This window comes from Copadichromis virginalis, linkage group LG11 (assembly GCF_057382275.1).
Source record: "Copadichromis virginalis isolate Kocher_CV1m ecotype Utaka linkage group LG11, C_Virginalis_male_GT1.1, whole genome shotgun sequence".
NCBI classification, from domain to species: domain Eukaryota; kingdom Metazoa; phylum Chordata; class Actinopteri; order Cichliformes; family Cichlidae; genus Copadichromis; species Copadichromis virginalis.
Window position 1 is genome coordinate 28618593 of NC_140628.1, and position 22609 is coordinate 28641201.

The 22609-nt window shown below is 40.5% G+C and overlaps 2 protein-coding genes across 2 annotated transcripts; both read right to left on the reverse strand.

Moving 5' to 3' along the window:
- Positions 1-153: 153 nt before the first annotated feature.
- Positions 154-6576, reverse strand: yrdc (yrdC N(6)-threonylcarbamoyltransferase domain containing). Its single transcript, XM_085471871.1, has 6 exons — positions 6306-6576; positions 2701-2896; positions 1922-2036; positions 1710-1829; positions 860-990; positions 154-233 (listed from the first exon to the last, which is right to left on the reverse strand). The coding sequence occupies exons 1-6, from the start codon at positions 6475-6477 to the stop codon at positions 164-166; spliced, it is 804 nt and encodes a 267-aa protein (XP_085327997.1). The 5' UTR covers positions 6478-6576; the 3' UTR covers positions 154-163.
- Positions 6577-7770: 1194 nt separating this feature from the next.
- Positions 7771-22430, reverse strand: mtf1 (metal-regulatory transcription factor 1). Its single transcript, XM_085471872.1, has 11 exons — positions 22356-22430; positions 20609-21136; positions 17277-17515; positions 15783-15914; positions 15454-15527; positions 13803-13936; positions 13239-13316; positions 12937-13039; positions 12221-12852; positions 11905-11974; positions 7771-11239 (listed from the first exon to the last, which is right to left on the reverse strand). The coding sequence occupies exons 2-11, from the start codon at positions 21071-21073 to the stop codon at positions 10746-10748; spliced, it is 2421 nt and encodes an 806-aa protein (XP_085327998.1). The 5' UTR covers positions 21074-21136; positions 22356-22430; the 3' UTR covers positions 7771-10745.
- Between the last annotated feature and the right edge of the window lie 179 nt (positions 22431-22609).

Below are 22609 nucleotides of genomic sequence, written 5' to 3' on the forward strand. Positions count from 1 at the left end.
GACTTTGAAGCTGCCACTGGAACAAAATCGTCCATCAGCAGTTTCAGTCCTCCTGAGATACAGTCTTCCCCGGCAAAGGCTGATTCATGGATTCATCTTCTCCCAAGTAGCCCCGGGTCAGAGCTGGTTGTGCGTGATTTTTTGAGTGTGGAGAGTTCAAAGGTCATTCTTCCCCAGAGAGCTCTGACAGTCCATATTTGCGCTCGAGCACATCAACCGTAGAAGAAAGGGCACTGAAATCAAAATTAAAGTCATTTCTTGTTTAATGTACCAAGTCTACTTCAGAGGAAACATGGGTGGTTTGGGGGCAGAGGGGGTGTAAGGGTCAGAGTGAGAAAGAAGAGTGTTAACACGATGCGACAGACTGACTCCAAATATGGTTTTTTAATGAAACTAAGACTTGTTCTTGCAAAATGCCTCCTTATTTTTTGTGGTGGGTATTTCAATATTTAAGTTTTGTTTTAGGAGATTCATACTATAGCTGGTGCTGTAACACTGGGAGAGGCTGGAAACACCTGGGTATTTCAAAGCAACAGTGAGTCAGTGCGGATGCATTCCCCTTCTTCAAGTCATGGAATAAACTGGTGCTATATGAATAACTTCCAGTTCTAATTCAGGTGACTTGAGCAACGTATGACTGCTTACTTTGGATATTTTAATACATCAGACTCAGTCAGTTTACTTTTGCTCAGTTCTGGTTTGAAAATGTTTTTTTTCCAGTCAATTTTTTTGTCAGTTGTAAAATGTGCCTGAAGTTCTCTGAAGGAGTTTAAATGATATGCTTAAACATTCAGTTACATCAGATAGTTTTATCTCACTTGGAGAGAAACTATTGGAAAAAGCGTCTGGATGAACTTACCACCCTGGTCTGATGATGCTGTATTTGCCGAGTACTGACAGGTCGACTACTGTTGATCCGAGGCGGCTCTGGTCTCCTATCGGTCCACCATCAACAACCACAGCTAGTTTGGGCCAGAGCTCCTGGAACTCCTTAAGAGGATAAACCCAGCAATATTCAGAGCTACATACACTCACTGACCGCTATGTTAAGTGCGCCTGTTCAACTGCTCAAAAATACAAATAATTAATCAGCCAATCACATGGCACCAAGTCAATGATTTACACATGTAAAGACAACCTGCTGAAGTTCAAACAGAGTATCATAATGGGGAAGAAAGATGAATGAAGTGAAGTGATTTTTTCATCACAGTGAATTCACTTCACTCAAATGGAGCCCACAGTTACCAGATTTCAATGCAATAGAGCACCTTAATAATGTGGTGGAAAAAGAGATTGGGATCGTGGATGTGCAGGTGGCAAATCTGGGGCAACTGTGTCTGTCTGGTAGGTGTACTTGAAATTTAACCTCCTAGGACCTGGCGTCCACATACGCTGACATCACATTTAAGAAATATGTAAAATACAAAATTTTGCTCTACAAGGGCCTGATATCCACTTACGAGGACATTATACTGCCACTGCTCTATCGAAATTTAAAGCGAATGTCCTCATATGTGGATCTCATTTTTCTCAGAAACAAAAACAAACAAAAACAAAACATAATTCTTTGTTTTTACACTCATCAGATCCTAATCAGCTCAAATAGCAAAGAGACATTAAAAATGCATGCCATGAAAGAGTTCGGGTCTTAGGAGGTTAACGTACTTGAAACTGAAAGAAACAAAAACATCATTTACTTTAGTACTTACATGTACTTCCACTGTGCTGGTATGTGAGCTGATGTTGGCACTTGTGAGTGCCAGTGGTTCCCCACACATCTGACAAAGTTGCCTCATAAAGGGATGATCTGGGATACGTACACCTACAAGCTGAGGAAGACATGGATGTGTAAACAACAATTCACACTTATGATCAAACAATTTATTGTCAGCACTATTCAATGAAAAAGAAGCAAACTCACTGAGGTAAAGGGGTTCAGGTCTGTGTTCAGTTCTTCAGACCTTTCAAACACCAGGGTGACAGGACCAGGGAGCAGGTCACCTAACAGCTCTTTTTTCACCTTCACCTTGCAGTACCTGCACATGACATCACATTACCATACTTGTGTGTAATCTAGCTCCCAAAACTATAAGGAAAACAACATAAATGACCATTAATGACTGCATCACTGCAAAAAAAAGCAGCTGTGTTTTATTTGATTCTCTGCTCTGATCCTGTTTTGTCTTTTGCAATGAAGTTTTGAACTCATGATGTCACGACACCAATTTGCATTGTGGAAAAATTGCTTTGGGCCATTTCATCATGTTCTGAATTTTAATGAAGCAAATGACTGATAGCCAAAATAACTATCTGATAATAAAATAATTGTTTTTCAGGCCAGAATAGTTTTTGGGAATATCCACTATTCTCTGATTTAATTTGTTTCACTTTAAATCCCACAAAGCTTTAACAAATCTCAAAGAAATGCGACATGCCTGCACAGCGATAGAAAATACAGTCACAGAATAAAGTTGCGAATAATAATTACCGAGGTGTCCTTTGACAGCAGGTGTGCCTGTCACTCAAAATGTAAAATGTGTTATTTGAGTGGAGATGGTATCTGTGCCTCATGCATGTGTGACTCTTCAGGAAATGAGTAATATGTTTGTGCAAAATAGATGGCTTAGAGGAGGACTGCACTTAGAATGAAGCAATTACACAACATGTGCCCTGATCAAAGTGAAATAAAAGCACACTTACTTATAGATATCCTGAATTTCCCCTACACAGATGGCCAGCGGCTTCTGTCCGTTTCGTCCTTTAGTGTCATACGTTTTTCTGACGGCGTCGGAGTTTTGGGCCAGACATGCCAGGCCGTAGATGGTATCTGTGGGCACCGCAACAATGTCACCCTCTTTCAGGGCCTTTACTGTGCAACTCAGGATTTCAGCACCATCTGCAGTTCAAAAACAAGGGGTGTTAATGAGACGTCATCCACAGAAGGACACAACAGTATGAATGGATGGTATGAGGAGGTTAGGGCATCTAAATTAAATGTTTACTCTAAACATGTTCCCCCAGCTTTATTACTTTCATTTTCCTTTATGTATAAGGTACAAATTTAGGCTCATCAGCTATCGTGAATGCAATGTAAATACATTAGGGGGAGCGATAAAACAGGAAGAAATATGTATAGTGTAATATGTTTGTTGACTACCAAAAAAGTACACGCCTGAAGTAGCTAAAAAAAAAAACCAAAACCAAAAGTACACAACTGAAGTGTGAATAGATAAGCAACCTAATGAAATCCTACTCACACAATTGAACAGGTGATGTAACACCTTTCCAGATGCAATCTCACCTTCTAATCACACTATATACTATAATGCTAAAAGATTTGTTGCTTGCCTTCACACACACATCCCATTCTCAGTCCAGAGGATTTAATATGTCAGCCCAGCCTTTGCAGCCATAGAAGCCTCAGCTCAGCTGGGAATTGTGTTTATGGGAATTTTAACCATCCAGAAGTGCATGCATGAGGTCAAACACTGATGTTGGACTCACAGTCTCTGCTCTAATTCAACCCAAAGGTGTCTGTCGGGTTGATGTCAGGACTCTGTGCAGGCCAGTCAAGTTCTTGCACACCAAACTCGCTCATCCATGTCTTTATGGACCTTGCTTTGTGCACTGGTGTGCAGTCCTGTTGGAACAGTAAGGGGCCATCCTAGAGCTGGGCGATATGAGATTTTTTCATATCACGATATGTTCTTTTCATTTCAGGCGATAACGATATCTATCACGATATAAGCCAAATAACTATATTTGTAAGATTTAAATGTGCTGTTGCTCACAAGTAAAATGTGAAATAATCAGCAGCTTGTTTTTATTTAAATATTTATTTCCCATAATAAGTTCAACAGGGTAGATGTACTTAAGGAACATGAGACTTTTTCAGATAAATAAAGGCAAATATTGCAAACTACACAAAAGGCAGCCGCTAAAGCGTTTAAGTTTCAAAATAGAACAAACGAAACAGACTAAATTGTCAATTCCACTTAGAAACAAAATATTAATTCTAAAAATAAATCTTAGTTTGTTTTACAGAAGAACAGACAAAACTGACTAACTTTTGTCAATATCAAATAAACTGAGAACTAAAAGGAAATTCTCAATCTCCCCTTGTTGTATAGCTTAGCTTTTCAAACAGTTTTAACAGTTACTTTAGTCTGACAAAAGCCGAATGACGAATTAGCGCTTCCAGTCAGAGACTGAGGCTACGTCCACACGTACACGGGTATTTTTGAAAACGGAGATTTTCCGTTTTCGTTTTAAAAAAATAATCCCGTCCACACATAAAGGCAGAAATGAAGGAAAACGCTGCTATGAACATGCCAAAGCAGCAGGTGGCGCTAGATTCCTAACCGTGCAGAAATGTTGGCCAATCAGAAGTCTAGAAGCCTCGGTGGGAAAAAGTAAACAAAGCTGGGGCATAGAAGCAGAACCGAGTCGTATGTGTGGACGGACAGTAACTGTGTGTATATGTAAGCATTTAAACACTGCAGAGAGTAGAATTAACAGTAACAGTATTGTAGAAATTCATTTCACCGAAACAATAACGTGGCGCACAGTGTGACGCATGCACCAGTTTATTGTATTTCCAGACTTGCTTTCGGCACATTTACAGTGCACGCTACTCTGTTTTTGTCAGACTTGAAATAGCCGAAATACCTTCCCACTACGGAACTTCTATGGCTCTTCCGTTCGACAATCTCTCCGGCATTGGAACCATCATCTGTTTTCTCTTCGGTCACGCTCGGTTGATTTTTCTAGTCGGCACACTCATTTCCTCCATTACGCGCTGGCTCCATTACCCGCTGGCTGCTTCCCAAACAAACACACGTGCGGCTTGGCACTTGTGCTGTACGTAACAAGTCACGCGACGTGACGCTGCGGCTGTGATTGGTTCGGCTCTGCGCTGCTTAATTTGGATTGGCTGATCTTTTTTTTTTTTTTTTTTTTTAAGAGGACAAGAGCGGCGAGGTCTATCGCGATAGCTTAATTTCTCTATCGCGTAAAAGTTATATCGCGATACATATCGTTATCGTTCTATCGCCCAGCTCTAGGCCATCCCCAAACTATTCCCACAAAGTCAGGAGCATGAAATTGTCCAAATTGTTTTGGTGTGCTGAAGCATTAGGAGTTCCAACCAGACATCATAATTCCCCTCTTCATCAAACGCTACACTTGGCACATTGCACACAAGTTCTGTTCTCCTGGCAACTGATTGCCAGATGTAGAAATGTGATTCATTACTCCCGAGAACACGTCTCCACTGCTCTAGGGTCAAGTAGCAGCGTGCTTTACACCAGTGTATTGCTTTGCATTGCACTTGGTGATGTAAGCCACTCAGCCATGGAAACCTATTCCATGAAGCTCTCTATGAACTGCTTTTGAGCTAATCTGAATGCCATGTGAAGTTTTGGAGGTGCATAGAAACTGACTCTGCAGAAAGTTGGCAAGCTCGGCACACTATACATCTCAGCATCCGCCGAGTCTGCACTGTGATCACACTTCATCAGCCATGAAGTGATAAAAATCACACTTCATGGCTGAGTGGGTATAATACCACTCACAGCTGACTGTGGAATATTTAGTAGCAAGGTAATGTGACAACTTGTCTTATTGCACAGGTGGCTTCCTACTCACTCACTGAGCTGCTCAGAGACCCATGCTTTCTCAAATTTTTGTAGAAGCAGTTTCAAAACATTAAGAACACCTGTCAGCATACTCATCGTCTTAGTACATTTCATTCTACACCTGTTTAAATGTTAAACTTGTTAAAGCAGTGATTGTCAAAAGGATCTGCTTAAGTTCAACCCAATTATCCGAAGAGGCAAAATACGTAATTTAACTCCATTTGGATAGGGCCAGATGAAGACCTGAGGTTTTCACACAGTACAGAGGCATGAACGTTATGGTAGTTTGGGGCTTTTAATAATTTCTTTAACTTTTGTTTTCCTTTTTCTACAGTGGAATACAGCATACATAATGACTACAACAACAAGAATTAGGTGTACAACTTTGAATTTCTGCTACTAATTTCTAGTTTGGGCAAACAGCTACAAAGTAAGCAGTTCATCCTAACTGGCAGTGCTCACTCTACTGTGACTTAACTGGAGCTTAGTTTTGGATGTTAGAATCACATCGGGTTAGCTGTGAGTCACACATAACAGGAAAACCAAGAATCTGATGCAACATGGTGCAGTGTTTACGTTGCTTAGCGCCAATCAGAGCCGGTTGTTTACAAACACACTCTGCTTCACTAAGCGAGACCTACGTCCACTTTGAATGTTAGACACATGTACCTGTCTCGTCCCGATGGACCGTCGGTCCGTTGGAGGTCGGCGGTAACAGACGCAACACTTTTGTCTTGAGCTCTTTAAACATCTCTGCACTGATCCGACGAGCTGCGACTGAACCGTGAACTCCTTTAGATGTATTTACTAATACAGCAGCAATACTACATACCAGCTTCATAAAATCAAGCGTTCATCCGGAGGACTACCCTGTCTCACACGAGCAACGTGTTGTGGTGGGACCAGATGATAGAATTTTTCCGGGTTACGCCCCCAATCTATGACGACAACAATTAAAGAGCCAGCGGCACGGAAAAATGCAGACTAATACCAATGACCGCCATAAAAACGAGTATAATTTCACACTTGACATATACTTATAGCATTTCTAAAGAGATATCGCTCTCTCTATCTTTCTAAACCGAATGCCAACTGCATTCTTTAGCTCATTTTTTTTACCTTTTGCAAATAAAAATTATGAGCCTGGTTATATCAAAAATAAAAATTTAAAATAAAATGCATCACGTTTACGGAAAAAGAGGAAAAACAGCAGTGAATAAAAATGTTTTAATACGAGACACTTTCATTGGGAAAAAACAAACCTGTCTTTTTTTTTTTTTGCTATTTATAGGGGAAAAAAAACAACAAAAACCCCAAACAGATTATTAACTTCAAGTGAATTTCTCAGAACTTTGAGTAGTTAAGTCAAAAATGGGAAACTATACCCCGAAATATACCCTTTCACTTATTGGTGCCTTTTTTGTCCTCCCCCAGTGGTAGAAACATATGTCCAGAGTGGCCTGGGCAGTTCTTTCCCTCGTCATTCACTAATTAGTAAAATATAAATCACCTGAGCACACCTGCTTAAAAACACCGAATGCCCTTCCTCTATGAAACACGCTGAGCTTGCAAGACAAATGTGTATTTGATCATGGCCTCGGAAACTGGTAAGGTCGCCTGCTGCCCTCCAGCTTTCATGTTATCAGCGGGTTTGTCCAGGTATGTTTTGAACACTTGCAGGTTGCGCAGAGGATTTGCCGTCTGGGCGCGTTGATGAGGCAGGCTCCGAGACTAGACAGGTGAGTCACAGCATGACATTTTAGCCTGATGGTGCTAGGCATTTTAACCAACACGTCCTCCGCAGGCTCTACAGGACATCGAGGACAGACTGTTGGACCTGTCTGAAAAAATAGCTCTGTGCAAAAAGATCGAGAATGACTTGAAGGACTTGCGTCATGCCCTAGAAGTGAGTTTTCTTCTGGTCTCTGAATTCTACTACAAATGGTTATTGTTTTTTTTTTTTTGTTTTTTTTAAATGATACTGGTTAAATGTTACAGAGGAAATCCCCCCAGGATGTGTCCACACCACTCCAGAAATGAAGAGAAGAGGAAGACCCCTCCCACCTGCTGATTGCTATCTAACTAAATGAATGAATTCTATTAAAGTAACACAAAATGCTTCACCAAGCAAACATTTCAGTGACAAGGATAAGGTTTTATTAGTATTATATTGCTCTCAATTCAGAAAGTTACTCATATTTATATGAAATGCATAAGCAAACAGTTTCACATTATACATTCTTTAAAAAATACAAATTCTTAACATTTCCTCACTCTTTGGGTGTCAAGACATTCCTTTGGAAGCATGTCGTTTTCCTCTTTCTCCCTGCCCCAGCTCTTCCTGGAAAATATAGCCTGTTTGGTGGAAAATGTTGATGGCAGAAATTCCAAAGAATCTACACTTGTGAACAATCTGCTTCCAAACAAATGTCGCCACAATTGATTTGCTGACACTACAGACTGATGTAAATATTAGCCACGTGAACTTGGCCGACAAAGGCAAAATTTCTCTGTTTAATGAAAGAAACCAATAATTCACATGTTAAACTGAAGCGTGCGAAATGATGAAACTGGATGGAATTCTAAACATATTTAAGCTTAAAATGGAAAATATCTGATTAAAATAACAAAACTGCCAAATACTTAAACATGCAAATCCAGCTGATATTAAACCAATTACAGAGGCCATAGGGTGGCTGTGAAACAGTACTTCATGGATTCACTACAGTCCAGATTCACACCATTCAATGCAAAATATACAGGAGCACTGTAGCTCAAAGCTATATTGCAGCAAATATTACTTAATGGGAGGCATAAGTAACCATTTAATCTTTGAGTCGGTAACTGAACTTGTAAATACCACACTTAAAATTGCATAGTTGGGTTCACCAATGATCTGTATGAAAATGTATAATGGTGAATAGGTACGACTCCCGGTGGTATTTTTTCTTTTCTTTGTGGGAATTATTTTAATATCCACTGGAGTCAATGTCAGATTTGGATGCTCCAGACATCTAATTAATATTGTATTATGGGAGGAAATTTGCCTTGTGGCTCCTATAAATTTCCTAAATCACACCAGAGGAGCCAGATTAAAACTTTACTTTTTTTTTTATTTTTATTTTTTTAAAGATTGATTCTGCAAATTGGAAATTAAAAGCAGAATCATAATGTCTGCATCTGTTATATAGCTGAGTTTAATTTCTTTTTTTAAGTCAATGCTGAAATATTATAGTATTATATTGGTAAAGCCCATTCGACTTTCCCAATATCACAACTGGAAAATCTCCATGCTTTTGCCTTGGTGTGATCTGCTGCTGGAATGGCTGCCTGAGAGTCGGTGAATGTGAAAACAGAGTGTCAACAAGCCGATTACTAAAGCAGAGGCTATCAAGGCAAGGAGGCTTACAGAACAATTAATGTTGTAAGGCCAAGAAGCTCTACTGTCATTTACAGGGCATAATGCCTTTACTCTATCATCATTGCATTGTGTCCCATGCGAAACAATACTGTTAAATTATACTCTGAGCCAGAGGCTATGCATTACATATATTTTCTTACAATGTGGACTATACAGAAACCCAGCGGCTTGTATAACTATTCAACTAAAACACAGCAAAAACATCTTCTGCATAAACGTGACGGGGAGAAGAATGAACAGAGTATACATTAGGTTCAAACTCAGAGTTAGCAATTCAAAAGTCTATACAAAAATACAAATTCTAGAATAATCTACAAGTTTTTCAAAGATGTTTACACTAAAATGTACCATATTTACATTGTCACCAGGACACCATCTTTTAAATGCTACTTTACAGCAGGTTTATACAAAAACTCTGTAGTGGTGCCGCAAATCAGCCTAACCGATATGCAGAACCAACTTTACAAGTTAGTGTGCAATAAACAGGGAAGAGTGCAGCAAAAACGTAGGGCTACTGCGAGTGTGGGCCGTCCGGCAAGGAAAATGCATGTCTGAGAAAATTGTGGGAACCAGGAACAGTTATGACTTGATGCATCCCTGAGAGGGTCACAACCCTAAAGAAGATGGGATGTTGACAGTAGTTCCTTATAGTTTAGTTGTGGGCAAGTTTTTGCAAACAAGCAGATCCTAGAGGATATTTTGCTTGACTGTGCAGTCTACTACACGTGCCTCGTTTTTACAATACTTACGTTCTTATGAAGGTAAAACAATTCAGTAACAAAAAAGCAGCTCAACTTAAAAAAAACATGTGATTGGAATAAATTAATAGATTATTTCTGCTATCTCAAAGATGATAGTATCATTATATTGAAAGAATCAGGCATTTAAATAAATTAACATATACAATTTTAAGTTAGTTTAAGTTATAGGCAACTTATTGACGTTATGTCGCTTAAAGAGACAGGCAGATCTGATCACAGGTTCTCAAAAAAAGTAAAAAAGAATCATCACATTATCTGGACCGCACTAGTCTTCATAGAAAACAAACAAAATACTGAGGAAATCACTTCATATTACAAGACAGCCACGTGGGAAGCTGTGTGACCAAGCTCTTTAAATTTTTGCTGGGAGCAATGCTTGATTAAAATTGTAGCAAAATCCTCTCATATACAGTGCATTATGGTTATTTGCATACCAGCCTAAAGAATTTGTTAGGACCTGTAGTACAGTACGAGGATACAGTACAAGGACAGACGAGTTTTGTTTTCCTGCTAAGGTGTGTGACCTTCAAGCCAGGACAATGAAACTCTAAATTATCAGTGCTCGGACAACACTTGGTCATTTCAATCAATTCAGAGTGAGGATTATTATAAAGAGTTTATCTTTTCAACAAAGGATCTACTGCCTTTTCCCTGCATTAATTAGCGTTTAAGTTGCTAAAACTCAACTACTGCAATGAGACTCAACAGAAAAGTTACACATACTTTGTATATATACCATACCTGTCCCAGTGCCATACAAAGCAGAATGCACTGCAGGTACTGGGGGGGTTTCAATGCACACGCTATATAGGGTGAAAGAAGAGGCATAACTTCGGAGAGTGACTCGAGGTGTGGGTGGAATCGACGCTTGTGGGCGAGTGGGTGCAACAGACAAACATGTGGTGCCAGACTCCAAAGGCAGCTCTTTTAAGGATTGCCATCAGTAGCCATGCTGAAGTCATCTGCGACCAGCAGCAGAGCCTCAATGTTGGCGGCTGTCTCAGGGCTCTGCAGGGACAGGAAGTCTGAGACGTCCATACTGGCTAACCCGTCAGATGAGGGTGGGTTGGCGGCAGTGCCGCTCACTATTGTGGAGAAAGTCTGAGCTGTGGAGGAGGAAGAAGAAGAAGAAGAAGAAGAAGAAGAAGAGGGGGCCTCCAGTGTCACCTCACCCACCTTGGAGGAAGACTTGGGGGGGCAGCATGAGGAAGATGAAGTTGCTGAATGGTGCTGAGGCTCTGATAGTGGCGGGGGAGGGGGCTCTGGTGGCTGCTGCTGTGATGGGGCTGAAACGATGGAGGAGGCACTCTTTGCACTCTTGTCTTTAGCAGAGTCCCTGCAGGCACACTGACACTGGCAGGATTCCTCCTGTTTGATGATGATGACTGGCAGGCTGAGGCCGATCTGCTGGACTGAGTTACCTACAACAGAAACATTACGTTTGATTAGGCCAATGCAAAGAAATTAGTCAAAACCACAGTGGTGTCTGCAAAAGTAGGCTGTCTGATTGTACCCTGTCAATATTTACAGATGGAAACATTACAATAGATTAGGTGACCACATGTTCCTATCAGCAACATGAACTGTAAACGTTGATGAAAACACCATCATCCGGTAGACCTGGCAGTGGTTCTTTTAAGGACCATAAGAGCTGTAAATTCACCAGCAATCACTAACAAATCAAAAATCTTTGACTTCAACTTGCTAATTAGAGCCCCCCCCCCCCCCATTTTCTGTTTTGTCAATTTATATTAATATATTTGGGGAATTCTTAATAAAAAAAAAAAAAAAAAAAGAGTTCAGGGAATCTTACTTTTTTCCTCCCCATTTCATTAATGCTACATTTAATTAGGTGGAAAAAAGATTTAGCAAAAATGAAAGATGGTTACTATCAAGCCTCAGCCTGAGATTTCCATTTCCTTCCTCAAACTTCGCGTTTGTATTACCAAATACTTTTCCTAGTAACTATTGCATACTATTTAACTAATCATCATTAACCCAAGTATTTTAGTGGCAAAACAAATGTATGATTTCCTTAGTCTTTGGCCAATGTCAACAGCACAAGATTGGTTTCACGGTGGCTTACCAGCATTACCTCCCACTGGTATGGCTGTAGTGAAGAAAACCTTTTCCACTTTTGGAGCTCCTTGATGTGGCTGTGAATAAACAAAAACACCAAAGTTCAAAAGGGTTAACAATAAATATCAGTATCCTCAAGATGATTACACCATGTTCTTTTTTTTGGGGGGTTTTTTTTTTTTTAGACTGTATCAAAAAGGGATGGACTGTGTATGAATTAAAAGCCATACTTTCCCTAATGTTTCATAGTTTGTTTGTGCTACCTTGTTTTCTTGTGAACAAGATGAAGAGGAGAACAGATTCTGTGTGGGATCATTACTCACTGCTTGCTCTGGGTTCTGCTGGCTGTTGGTGGCACTGCTAAGGATCCATTGGAGATTCTGGTCAGACATGACCAAGCTGGGCTGCAGCAGGTTCTGTGTGGGTGCTATGGTGATAGTGGCAGGGGTGGTTGCCAGACCAGGGCCAGAGTTTGGACCAGGATTATTGGCCAAAGGCACAGGTTGAGCCACAGGTGCTGGAGCATCTGTTGTGGTAGCTGCAACAACAGCAGGACCTGGTGCTGTGGCAGTCAGTGCAGGAGCAGGCGTAGCAATGGGTGGTGGTAGTGGAGTGGTCTGGGTAGTACTATCTTGCTGTAGAAATGTTGGTGGCAGTGCCACATATTGCTGGGGGGTGACGTGGTTTTGTGGCTGGACAGAAGCCTGTGGCACGTCTGAGATCTGCTGCATGAAAGCAGGAGGCTGTGTTGTGCTAACATTTGCAGTGATGGAGGCAGGGGTGGAGGTCTGGGAGGAAGAGCTCTGATTGAGCTGGGAAGAAGCCTCCATGACTGCAGCGTTTTGTGAACAAGAAGATGAGGAGGTAGGATTGACAGAGAAAGAGATGAGAGAGGAGGCTTCTGTCACTCCCGGTTGGGTGGGAGTGTCCAAGCCGAAGGGCTCAGCAAGGTTCTCTGGTCAAGGGGGAAAAAAAACTTCTCAGAACAAGAACTTTAAGAAAACCCAAACAGGTCGATTTTTAAATGAAATATTCTTACCGCTGGGATGAGCATCATCTTGGCTGATGCTATTTTCAGGACTCTGGAACATAAGCTCAAAGATTTTCACAGGGGTGGCATTGTTGAGGTCCAAATTTTGAGCCTGCAATAAAATTTAAATGAACAAAAGCCTTTAAAAAAGTGCACTCAGTGCACTTTTAACCTTGACATTTTAATACAGTGAATATAAAAACTGAAGACTGAAAATATCTTTTAACTGACATCTCACTGATCATCCTGACAGCTCCTCTACTGTGTCAATACAGTCTGTTTGACAAAGGTGAAATAAAGTTCAAACTCACATTATGGATGTTCTCTCGTAGTTCTGAGTCTGTAGAGATGAGGCTCAAGTCACTGAGGCACAGCGAGTGATTTGCATCCTGTAATTAAGAGATCGAAAGGTCCCTGATTAAAGTAGCCACCCCAAGTGCTGAGTCGTGGAAATGAAAGCTACTGTAAAAAATAGGTAAAAATCTAGGCTTTACCATACAAGGTAGTCCATTACATAATGACATAATTAACAACTATTCCTTTAAAGAAAGAACAATGTAATCTATTTGGTCTATAAACATTTGCCATTAAAAACACAGGCCACTGCACAAGTGGAAAAGTTAAATACTTTACTTTTATGGTGACATGCTCTGTAGAAAGTCAATGTACCATGTAGTAATACCTGTGATATGAGATGTTATAACACAACTGTTTATTATGTGAAAAGCAACAAAAGAGCACTTTACTTCAGAACACAGCATACAGTAAATGGCACGAGGAGCACAGTGTTATGTAGCCCTGAGGCTGTCCATGGAGAACACGATGACTGTGCCAAGTGTGCCCACACTCTGACAAGACGCTGTGCTGTGACTCACTTCAGAGAGTGGATGGGTGAGAGAGACGCTGAAGGACTGTCCTTTGTCGTGGCCCCGAATGTGACTCTTCAAGCTGTACTGGCTGCTAAAAGTCTTCTCACAGCCATCACTAGGACAGTTGAATGGCTTCTCCCCTACAGAATGAGCAGAGACAAAGGCAGAAAATACAGACTGAGACTGATTCGTTTATTTATTATTCTTTACTATTTATATCTTTCCTGGCAGGAAAAAGTAACCTAATTCAAAGTTGCAGCTTTATTAATAAAATGATGACTTTTCAGTGACAAAAAAATGCAGCCGTATGGGTTTTAAAAAGTCAGCTTTACTCTTGTCACAATAATATAAAATTTTCAAGGGACCAGCATGGCTGTTTCCTGCTCTTACTCTAGCGTTGCAGACTTACACACGCTATAGCTATGTACTGTCACCAGGGGGCAGTGTTAGAAATATGTGAAACAACTCTTAATATGAGCTAGTCTTCTTTGTGTTCGCAGAATTCTTGGTTCTTAAGCTAAGTCGCTGCAGAGACAACAGAAGTCAAAACATACAAAACTGTTTGTAGTAAAGCAAAACCAAACGTTAAAAATAATGAAAACTGTCCTGTTTTCAACCTTGAGGCAACTGTGGCTCAGGAGGTAGTAGGGGGCGTCTTTCAAGGGGAAGGTTAGTGGTTTGCTCCCTAGCTTCATTCTAAAGTGTCCTTGGGTAAGATATGGTGTGTGTGATGATTAGAAAAGGTGTAGGTTAGGTATAGAATAAAGCTCTTGTATGTGACTGGGTGAAGGAAGCTTATAGTTAAAAGTGCTTTGAGTGGTCAGTTAAGCAGAATTGATGGGCCAGCAGGGCGAGCACCTTCGTAGTCGGGGTGGCCCGTCTCTCTGCAGAGAGCTCTGTTTTTAGATGGACGCAGTGTACAAAGTCTGTGATAAAAATCTGTGGGCTATTCTTGCTTGTGCTGCTGTTGGTGCATCAGCCAGGCATGAAGTTATAACATACGAATAGCTGAAGTGAAACCAAGTACAGAAGAAATGTCTGTGCTTTTCATGGTGTATTTTTGATCTTCGATATTTTTTTTTTTTTGTGGTTCTCTTGTTTCCAGTAAAGTCCCCTTTTCAGCCAATTAGCAAACAGTAGAAGTACTTCCTCTCCACACCCTTTACAAAGTGTTACATTGGTACTTAAATAGCACTTTATGGGGCTACTGATTGGGTAATGGTAAATTACCCAATCAGTATTCTACCTATGCAGTGTCATCACTGTTAAGCTACATGCTTTTGTTTTTTCCTCAGTCTGAATATGCAAAATCCAGCCAAATGGACACAGTACAATGAATCCTGTAGCTGGATTTTAATATCCTGATACAGCTTGTTCTTGTACATGTAATTGTTTCTTTTTCAACAACACAAAGCATAAGCCAGTTCAAGTCATTCCTTGTTCAGCTGAACATGATCTACTATATTGATATATAAGGGGAAAAAACCCCACCAAATACATGGGAAGCTAGTATTTGTCTGTGTGTTTGACAGCTGGCATGTAGGAAAGGTGTTCACCTGCCCTAAACAAGCATGCAATCATTAGAGCAAAGAGCTAAATAAATACATCTTTGTTGAAGCTTCCCTAGATAATTGAGGTGAACCAGAACACTGTATACCTGTGTGAGTCCGTACATGTGTTTTTAGGTGATGACTTGCAGCAAAGGCTTTTCCACAACCATCATGATCACACCTGAAAGCAAAAACATAAAAAAACAAAAAAACAGTGTGAGATCAAATGTAAACAAAGTGAAAAACATTCAAGGCTGGATTTCATCATCCTTCTAGATTAAAGTCATGACCCATTGCCCCCCTGTGTCGTTATATGAAGAAAAATGGATAGTTGACATGGATAAGTAAAATTTAAATACCCTTAAAGTTTTGTACAGCAGTTCCTTCACCTTAACTGGGAGAAAATTAAACCTGCTGTGAAAAAGGAAATGCTCACCGGAATGGCTTCTCCCCAGTGTGTGTGCGAATGTGCTTCCTCAGGTCACTGAGGGTGGTAAAGTACTTTGTGCATCCCTCTGATTCACAGTTGAAAGTCTTGCCTGTGTGAAGTCTCTGGTGTGCTTTTAGCCTGCAGAGAAAATAGTGTTTCATTAAACCACAATGGGAAAATATGAGCGGGACAAAGTAAACGCAGTGGCATTCAGCAGCATGTGCTATCATTTCATTTAAAAAAAATCTTTCAAAAAAAAAGAAAGAGATGAGTCAGACGGGAAATGGGGCTATTAATAGAATTTTAAACTCAATCACGATTTTTGGCTTCTCACATTTAAATGAACATGGTCTAGTGATACTAAAAATGCATGCTCTGCAAACTGAATGGAAAGCAAAAGCAAACCAAGCCCTTCCTAAAAAAAACAGCACCTGACCACGTGCCTGCATCAGTCAATCACAGCTGTGCCCTGGACAACACAGCGTGCAGTGCTGGACTGATCTGGACGAGTAACACCACATCAAAAGACCAGATATACAGCAAAAATCAAAAAATGTCTGGCACAGGAGAACATGAAGAGCTTGTCCCTTAAAGTGGATCATCATCAGTTGTTTGGAAATACTTTGGATTCAGTGCAAGAGATTTTATCCAAGAACAAATCATATACGAAAATTAAGTGTCTAATAAACACATATTTTTGGGTAAACGTTGGAGGGAAAGAGAGAGAATACTTTGAGTGTTTTTGGCATCCATCGTGCTGATACAATAAATGGAACGAAAGATTTTTTTGTTCGAGGAGATGCACTAAGATCAGGTAAATGGTGAATAAACGCTTACTTGTCTGCAAACATGTCTTAATAACCAAGAATGTAGCACAACGTAAAAAGGAAAGCAGTGCTCTGTTAATTCTATTTTCTGTTAAGTTTTGGTGCATTTTTTTTTTAATCATACTTCTTATCTTTTCCAAGAAACGCATGGCGTTTCAGTGAATGAGGAAGACCAGTTTTATTTTGCTGCAAAGATTGATTATGCGAAGCAAACCATGACGAACCACTAATGTGATCTACAATGTAAAGTTAGATCAGGAATCTCAACAGCTCTAAGCCCTGTGTAGCTTACGATGATGGCACAGCAGCATCAAGCCACAGACACATGACATTGCTACTGAAACAGTGCAAACTGGATACTTGGATGCCCTTTGATTTGTACATCTGATATATCTTGTGGTCAAACAAGAGACCTGACGGAATGACTGAAATATGTTCCTCTTTTAATCAAGTCCCGAGTCGCTTGAGTCATTTTTTGGTGTCAAAACATCTACTGCATCACGCTTTGTGTACTGCCCCCAACACTTAGGTCTAATTATCTTAACCTACTTTTGATCAAGTCTAACAAAACTGAAATGGAACCTACAGTGATGATAAAGGTGACTTCATATAAACTTCAAGTTTCCACAGCAATGTAAAGACAGCGACATGAAAGACAACAAAAAAGGCTCACCTGTACAACGTGTTGAACGCCTTTTCACAGCCCTGTACGTCACACTCGAATGGCTTCTCCTTGGTGTGAACACGGACGTGGATCTTAAGGCTGTAAGAGGTGAGAAAGGCCTTTCCACAGCCTTGCTGATTACACACAAATGTGTACTCGCCCCGATGCGTTTTCTGGTGTGTCCGCAAGTTTCCTGCTGTGCTGTACGTCCTTGTGCAGCCTTCGAACATGCACTGGTACCGCTTTACCTGGAAGTGAGAGAATAAACATGGTAAGTGGAATTAAAACATAGTGAAATAATGCTGGTGCTAAGAAAAGGATTGCATCAAATCTCTTTAAAAAAAATCTGTTAATCTGCGTTTTAACTTTATTTAACAACACCATTTCAACAAGACAGGGAGAAATTAGTAAATCCAGCTCAGAAATAATAATAACCTGCCCTGCCATTGAATGAGGTGACAGTCTGACTCAGGGTGGCCTTTTGGATAGGATTTGAACTTAATGACTCAACCTCCCATCAGTACACAAAGCGGGTGAGCATTAAGGACATCAGTGATGACTAACCCTCAATTCTCTTTCACAGCACCGATGTCCATTGCAGTGGGGCAGTCTCCTGCTCTGCTCTCACACAAATATCCTGGGGGCACTGTGAATAAAAGCAGCCCAGTCTCTATTCTATAGTGTATTGAACACAAAACCAGGAGGAGAAAACTTGTGGCTGGCCTCCTCAACAAGAGACTCTCCTTCCTCTGCTGCTATTACCTCATTTACTAAATTAAATCCTCTTAGTATTCTTGTAAAAACGAATTGTAGCCCAATTTAAATCAAAGCAAGGCAAGTGAGAATATTAGATGCATCAGAGAAAACTCAGCATGAACCTTGCAGTGTTTGCAGAACTCCACGACACCCAGTATCACAACTGTGATACAGTGAAAGTTACACACAGCTGACTTAGCTTTCGGTGCTTCTGACAAGCGCTAATCTGAGCGATGGTAGTCTGAAACCATTCAGTCTGGTTATTAGTGTGTGGCAGGGATCATTTGTTAAGCAAATATCTACGCAAACCCACAGCAGAACCCTGCTAAAGCTGGCAGCTCAGATCTGCATTTATCTCCCACACCATTGTGATTCTACCACACTGTGAATATGATCATTGCGAGGGAGCACTTTATGCTCCAGCTTCCCACACGCATAGTGGAAGAGACCACTCCATTACAAATTGGTTTATGAAAGAGGAGTGCTTAGCGTGGCCAACAAATATTGGACAAACCATCCACACCCCAGTGCACGCGTTCCGCGGGGATTCATATTTCATATTTGCTTTGTTTAACATATTACAAAGACCTGCATGCACATGACTATTTATGATTCCAGGCCTGCAGAAGAGTGTGGCACCACTTTATATTGTACTGTTGTGCAATATAAATTTAAATTCATTTCTCAGAAGTGGCTTGAAGTCATACACATACAGACACACACAATAAAAGATCCCGGTATGCTTCTATACTGCTGCAAGAAATATATAGTTGTCTTTTAATTCAGAGGGTTGCTCAAAATCTTTTTCTTTAGATATTTGTTATTATTGCAGTTGGTAAAGGGGTTAAAAACTGAGCGGACACTGCTAACAAATAAAATCAAACCTTGACTTAACTTCACCTTTCAAACCAAAACTGGCTACAAAAGCAGCAAAGTTTCTGCCAATAATATTCAGAAATAATAAGGCATTTGCTCCAGCACCACACCCATCTAATGATAACAAAATCTAAATTTACTAGTATATTAATCTTCAATACATAATATGATTTTAAAATATGAAAATACCATGATCAAGACAATATAGTCATAATGCTTTACTCTGAAAAGTTTGCAGTCAATTTTAAGTGTAATTCTATTGTTCTATAAAACTTTTAAACCCAATAAAGTCTTGGTGCTGTGTAAAATGAACAAAAACTTTTGTGTAACTTCTATTGAACACAATAAACTTACTAAATGTTTAAGCAGACATTTTACCATTTCATAAAAACATTAGGATGGGGGCAACAAAACCGCTTTCAACACTTTGCAGTGAATCAGATGAACTGTTAAAAAAAAGGCCAATACCATGATTGGATATAAGAAGAGGATCGTAGAGAGGCAGTGTTAGAAGTAAGCTGCCTCTCTTTTACGGAAGGGGCTCACCAATTTACAAAAGAATCTACATTTACAACTTGTGGAACAATTTCAGAATATTGTTCCTCAAAAGATTCTGAGAATCTGCAGAAATCTCTGTGTGCAAGGGATAAGGCCAAAAATCATTGGATGGGCTCAGGAACACTTTTAGAAATCTGTGTCTGTGAACACAGTTAACTGTTCAGGTCGTGTTGCATCCTCATTTTTCCTGCAACCTCTAAAGAGGAAAGGGACCAACGTGCTTGTTATCAGCACTCGGTTCAAAAGCCTGCATCTCTGATTGTGTGGGTCATACATTAGAGCCTATGAAATTAACAGCTTGCACATCTGCAAAGACAATGCTGAAAGGTCTATACAGGCTTTAGAGCAACATATGCTTTACCCAGATGATGTCTTTTTTGTGAAAGTCCTTAAATATTTCAGTAAGACAATGCTACTGCATCTGTTGCATGGCTTTGAAGTGGAAGAGTCCTAGTGGTGAACTGACCTGCCCGGAGTCCAGACCTTTCATCAATTAAAAATATACAGCTGTTGTGAGCTACAATCCTGTATCAGACAAGAATCTGGCAACATTTCTCTCACAAATGTCCCACAACTGTGCTCCTCAGATGTTTATAGACTACTGTTAAAAGAAAGGATCATAATAGTGGTAAAGATGGCTCTGTAGGCTATATATCATCTAAATCAACTGATTAAACACAGGAAAGAGAACCATGTTTTTCCCCAATGTGCCTCCCTACCTTTTATGTTAGGTACCTACTGGTTAACAAGTGCAAACTTCCTATCAGATGGTTTTACTATGCTGCTCATCTCTGCTAATTAAGATAGGTTACTGCTGAAGGCAACAGAATGGCAACTTCTGCATAGTTGCTGAGAAGATCCTTTAAAAGAACTTGAAGCACAGTGACATATTTTCAACTGCACACCATTTTTCACCAGGACAAACTAGATTTAAAAAAAATGATCACTATATTATTAGAGGATAAAATCATAAAATCTTTAAACCATCTGCTCTTCTGCAATTTGTTGTAATAACTGAAACAGCTTAGACAAGCAATCACTGCAATCTGTCATACATGTGCACTACCTTAGAGCCAATCAGAGGAGCCTCTGATGACCAAACAAGCATATGTCTTGTAACAGCTGGACAAGATGCACTTATTTTTGCTCACCTCTCTCTGCTTGGTCTCTGGGCACTCAGAGTGCAAGGTGAGCGTAGCCCCCTCGATGTTGCGTGGCATTGGGGTGGACCCTGGATTTATTGTGAACTGGATCTGGTCAGGAGAAATTGTGTGGTGCACATAACCCTGCGACATCCCATCTGGGTCTGTCATAAAGGCCAGCGATCCCTCCTCCTCATCTCCATCACCTTCTCCCTCTGTTAGGAAGGTGACTCCATCTTCATCCCCTCCACAGTGACCCTCCTCTTCTCCCTCCTCATCCAGTCGTATTGGGTCCCGCTCAATGAGGACCGTGGTGCGGTCATAGACCCGACCAGAGGATGACGAAGGTTCAGCAATTAGGTCACCGTCTTTGCCAAAGTGGATCTTGTCATCTTCTTCGTCATCCCGCTCCAGCTGATCCACCTCCACCTCAAAGTACATAGGCGCCTCTGTATGAGGGCCATTCTCACTCATGGTCTCTGATGCCTCTCCTTCCTTGGCAAGAAGGACTGCACTCTCACACGTTAATGTTTCACCCTGAAAAAGAAAGAAGCTACTTCAGTTACGCTCTTAGGTTGTATAGCTCAGCTGAATTATTACAAATTGTAATTGGAAAAAAGCAAACACTGTTGAGCAGAAACTCATAGTTTCTCATAGCTGAGCCCAATATAAAGACTGAATATATTTATCAGCGTTTAGTGATTCAGCAGCAGATCTGACTAGGGCTGCCCAGTTAAACTATATCAGCTGTCACTATGTAGCCCCACGCTGACAGACAGGAACATTTGGCAACAAATAACTAGACAGAGCCACAGCTATGTGTGCTTTTGGCAGAATAAGGTTTTTTTTGACTACATTAAATGCCCGTTTTAAACATGTTCACCCCCTAATGTAGCGGACCTGCGGGTGTCAGTCAAAAGCAGCGAATTTTTTTCTTCAACATGTCAGACTGAAATCACCGCAAGTAGTTACTTAGTAAGAGACATAAACACTGTTCACAGAAACTAAAGCTACACATCGCGATCTGGAACTTTCTTACTCCAGTGACAGATGTCATGAGATAGCTGGTGCTTAGCCCTAGCTACTCGGTGACTTCTAATCAATCAAAATTCATCAGGTTACCTCTAAAGGAAAACGTTAAATGCTGCGTATGAAAGCTGTCACTTCAAACCGACGGTGACAGTTAACTTTTACATGGCTGCGCACACAATGCCGCGCAGTTTCCAAACATAAGCGTGACCTTATAGGCACTCAGTGGCTGCAAGGTTAACCTTTAGCTGACTGAACAATATCGTTCTCACAACTTAATGTCACAGTACTGAGGTTGTTAGCTTTACGATGCTAGCATTCTGGTGGATATCTGATCTCATATCATGATTACATCGTCTCCAGCCTGATACGTCGCTGGTTAGCTGCTGTAAATTAATCTTAGGCTGCTTATTTAGCATCTGCCGTTACATATCTTTAGAGTGTTTTTCTCTTCAGCTCGTAAGCCACAGAAAGCTAAATGGGAACTAGTTAGCCAGAGGCTAGGCTAGGCAAGTCAGCTGCCACTTATTTCTCTACACATTCATAGCTTCGCTGGATAGCAACACTTTAGCTCATCGCTAAGCTAAGGGGCTAACGATAAACGTTTATTGTGGAGATTACTTATCGTTCCTGCAAAGATGGTCAGTTTCATTTTACCCGGTGATAAAGTGGCAAACTGAGGTTTAAGTGGATCGACTAGAAGGAAATGACATTAAAATAAATTTACCTCTGAATTTTAATCCTTATTCCGATGCTTTGGATGTTGACCACTTTCTTCCTATCCCCTCCCTAGAAAGCCATACGTCACAGGCTCGCAGCCATTCGTGATGAATTATGGGAAATAATGTATAACTAACGCTAAATAACAATGTTAAAAAATTCCATAAGATGATTGTAGGGAAGGGGTTTCGCTTTTATATTTAGAGTTGATTTATTTTAGCAAATAATACAATTTTCATTAGAAAAAAATTACTACCAACA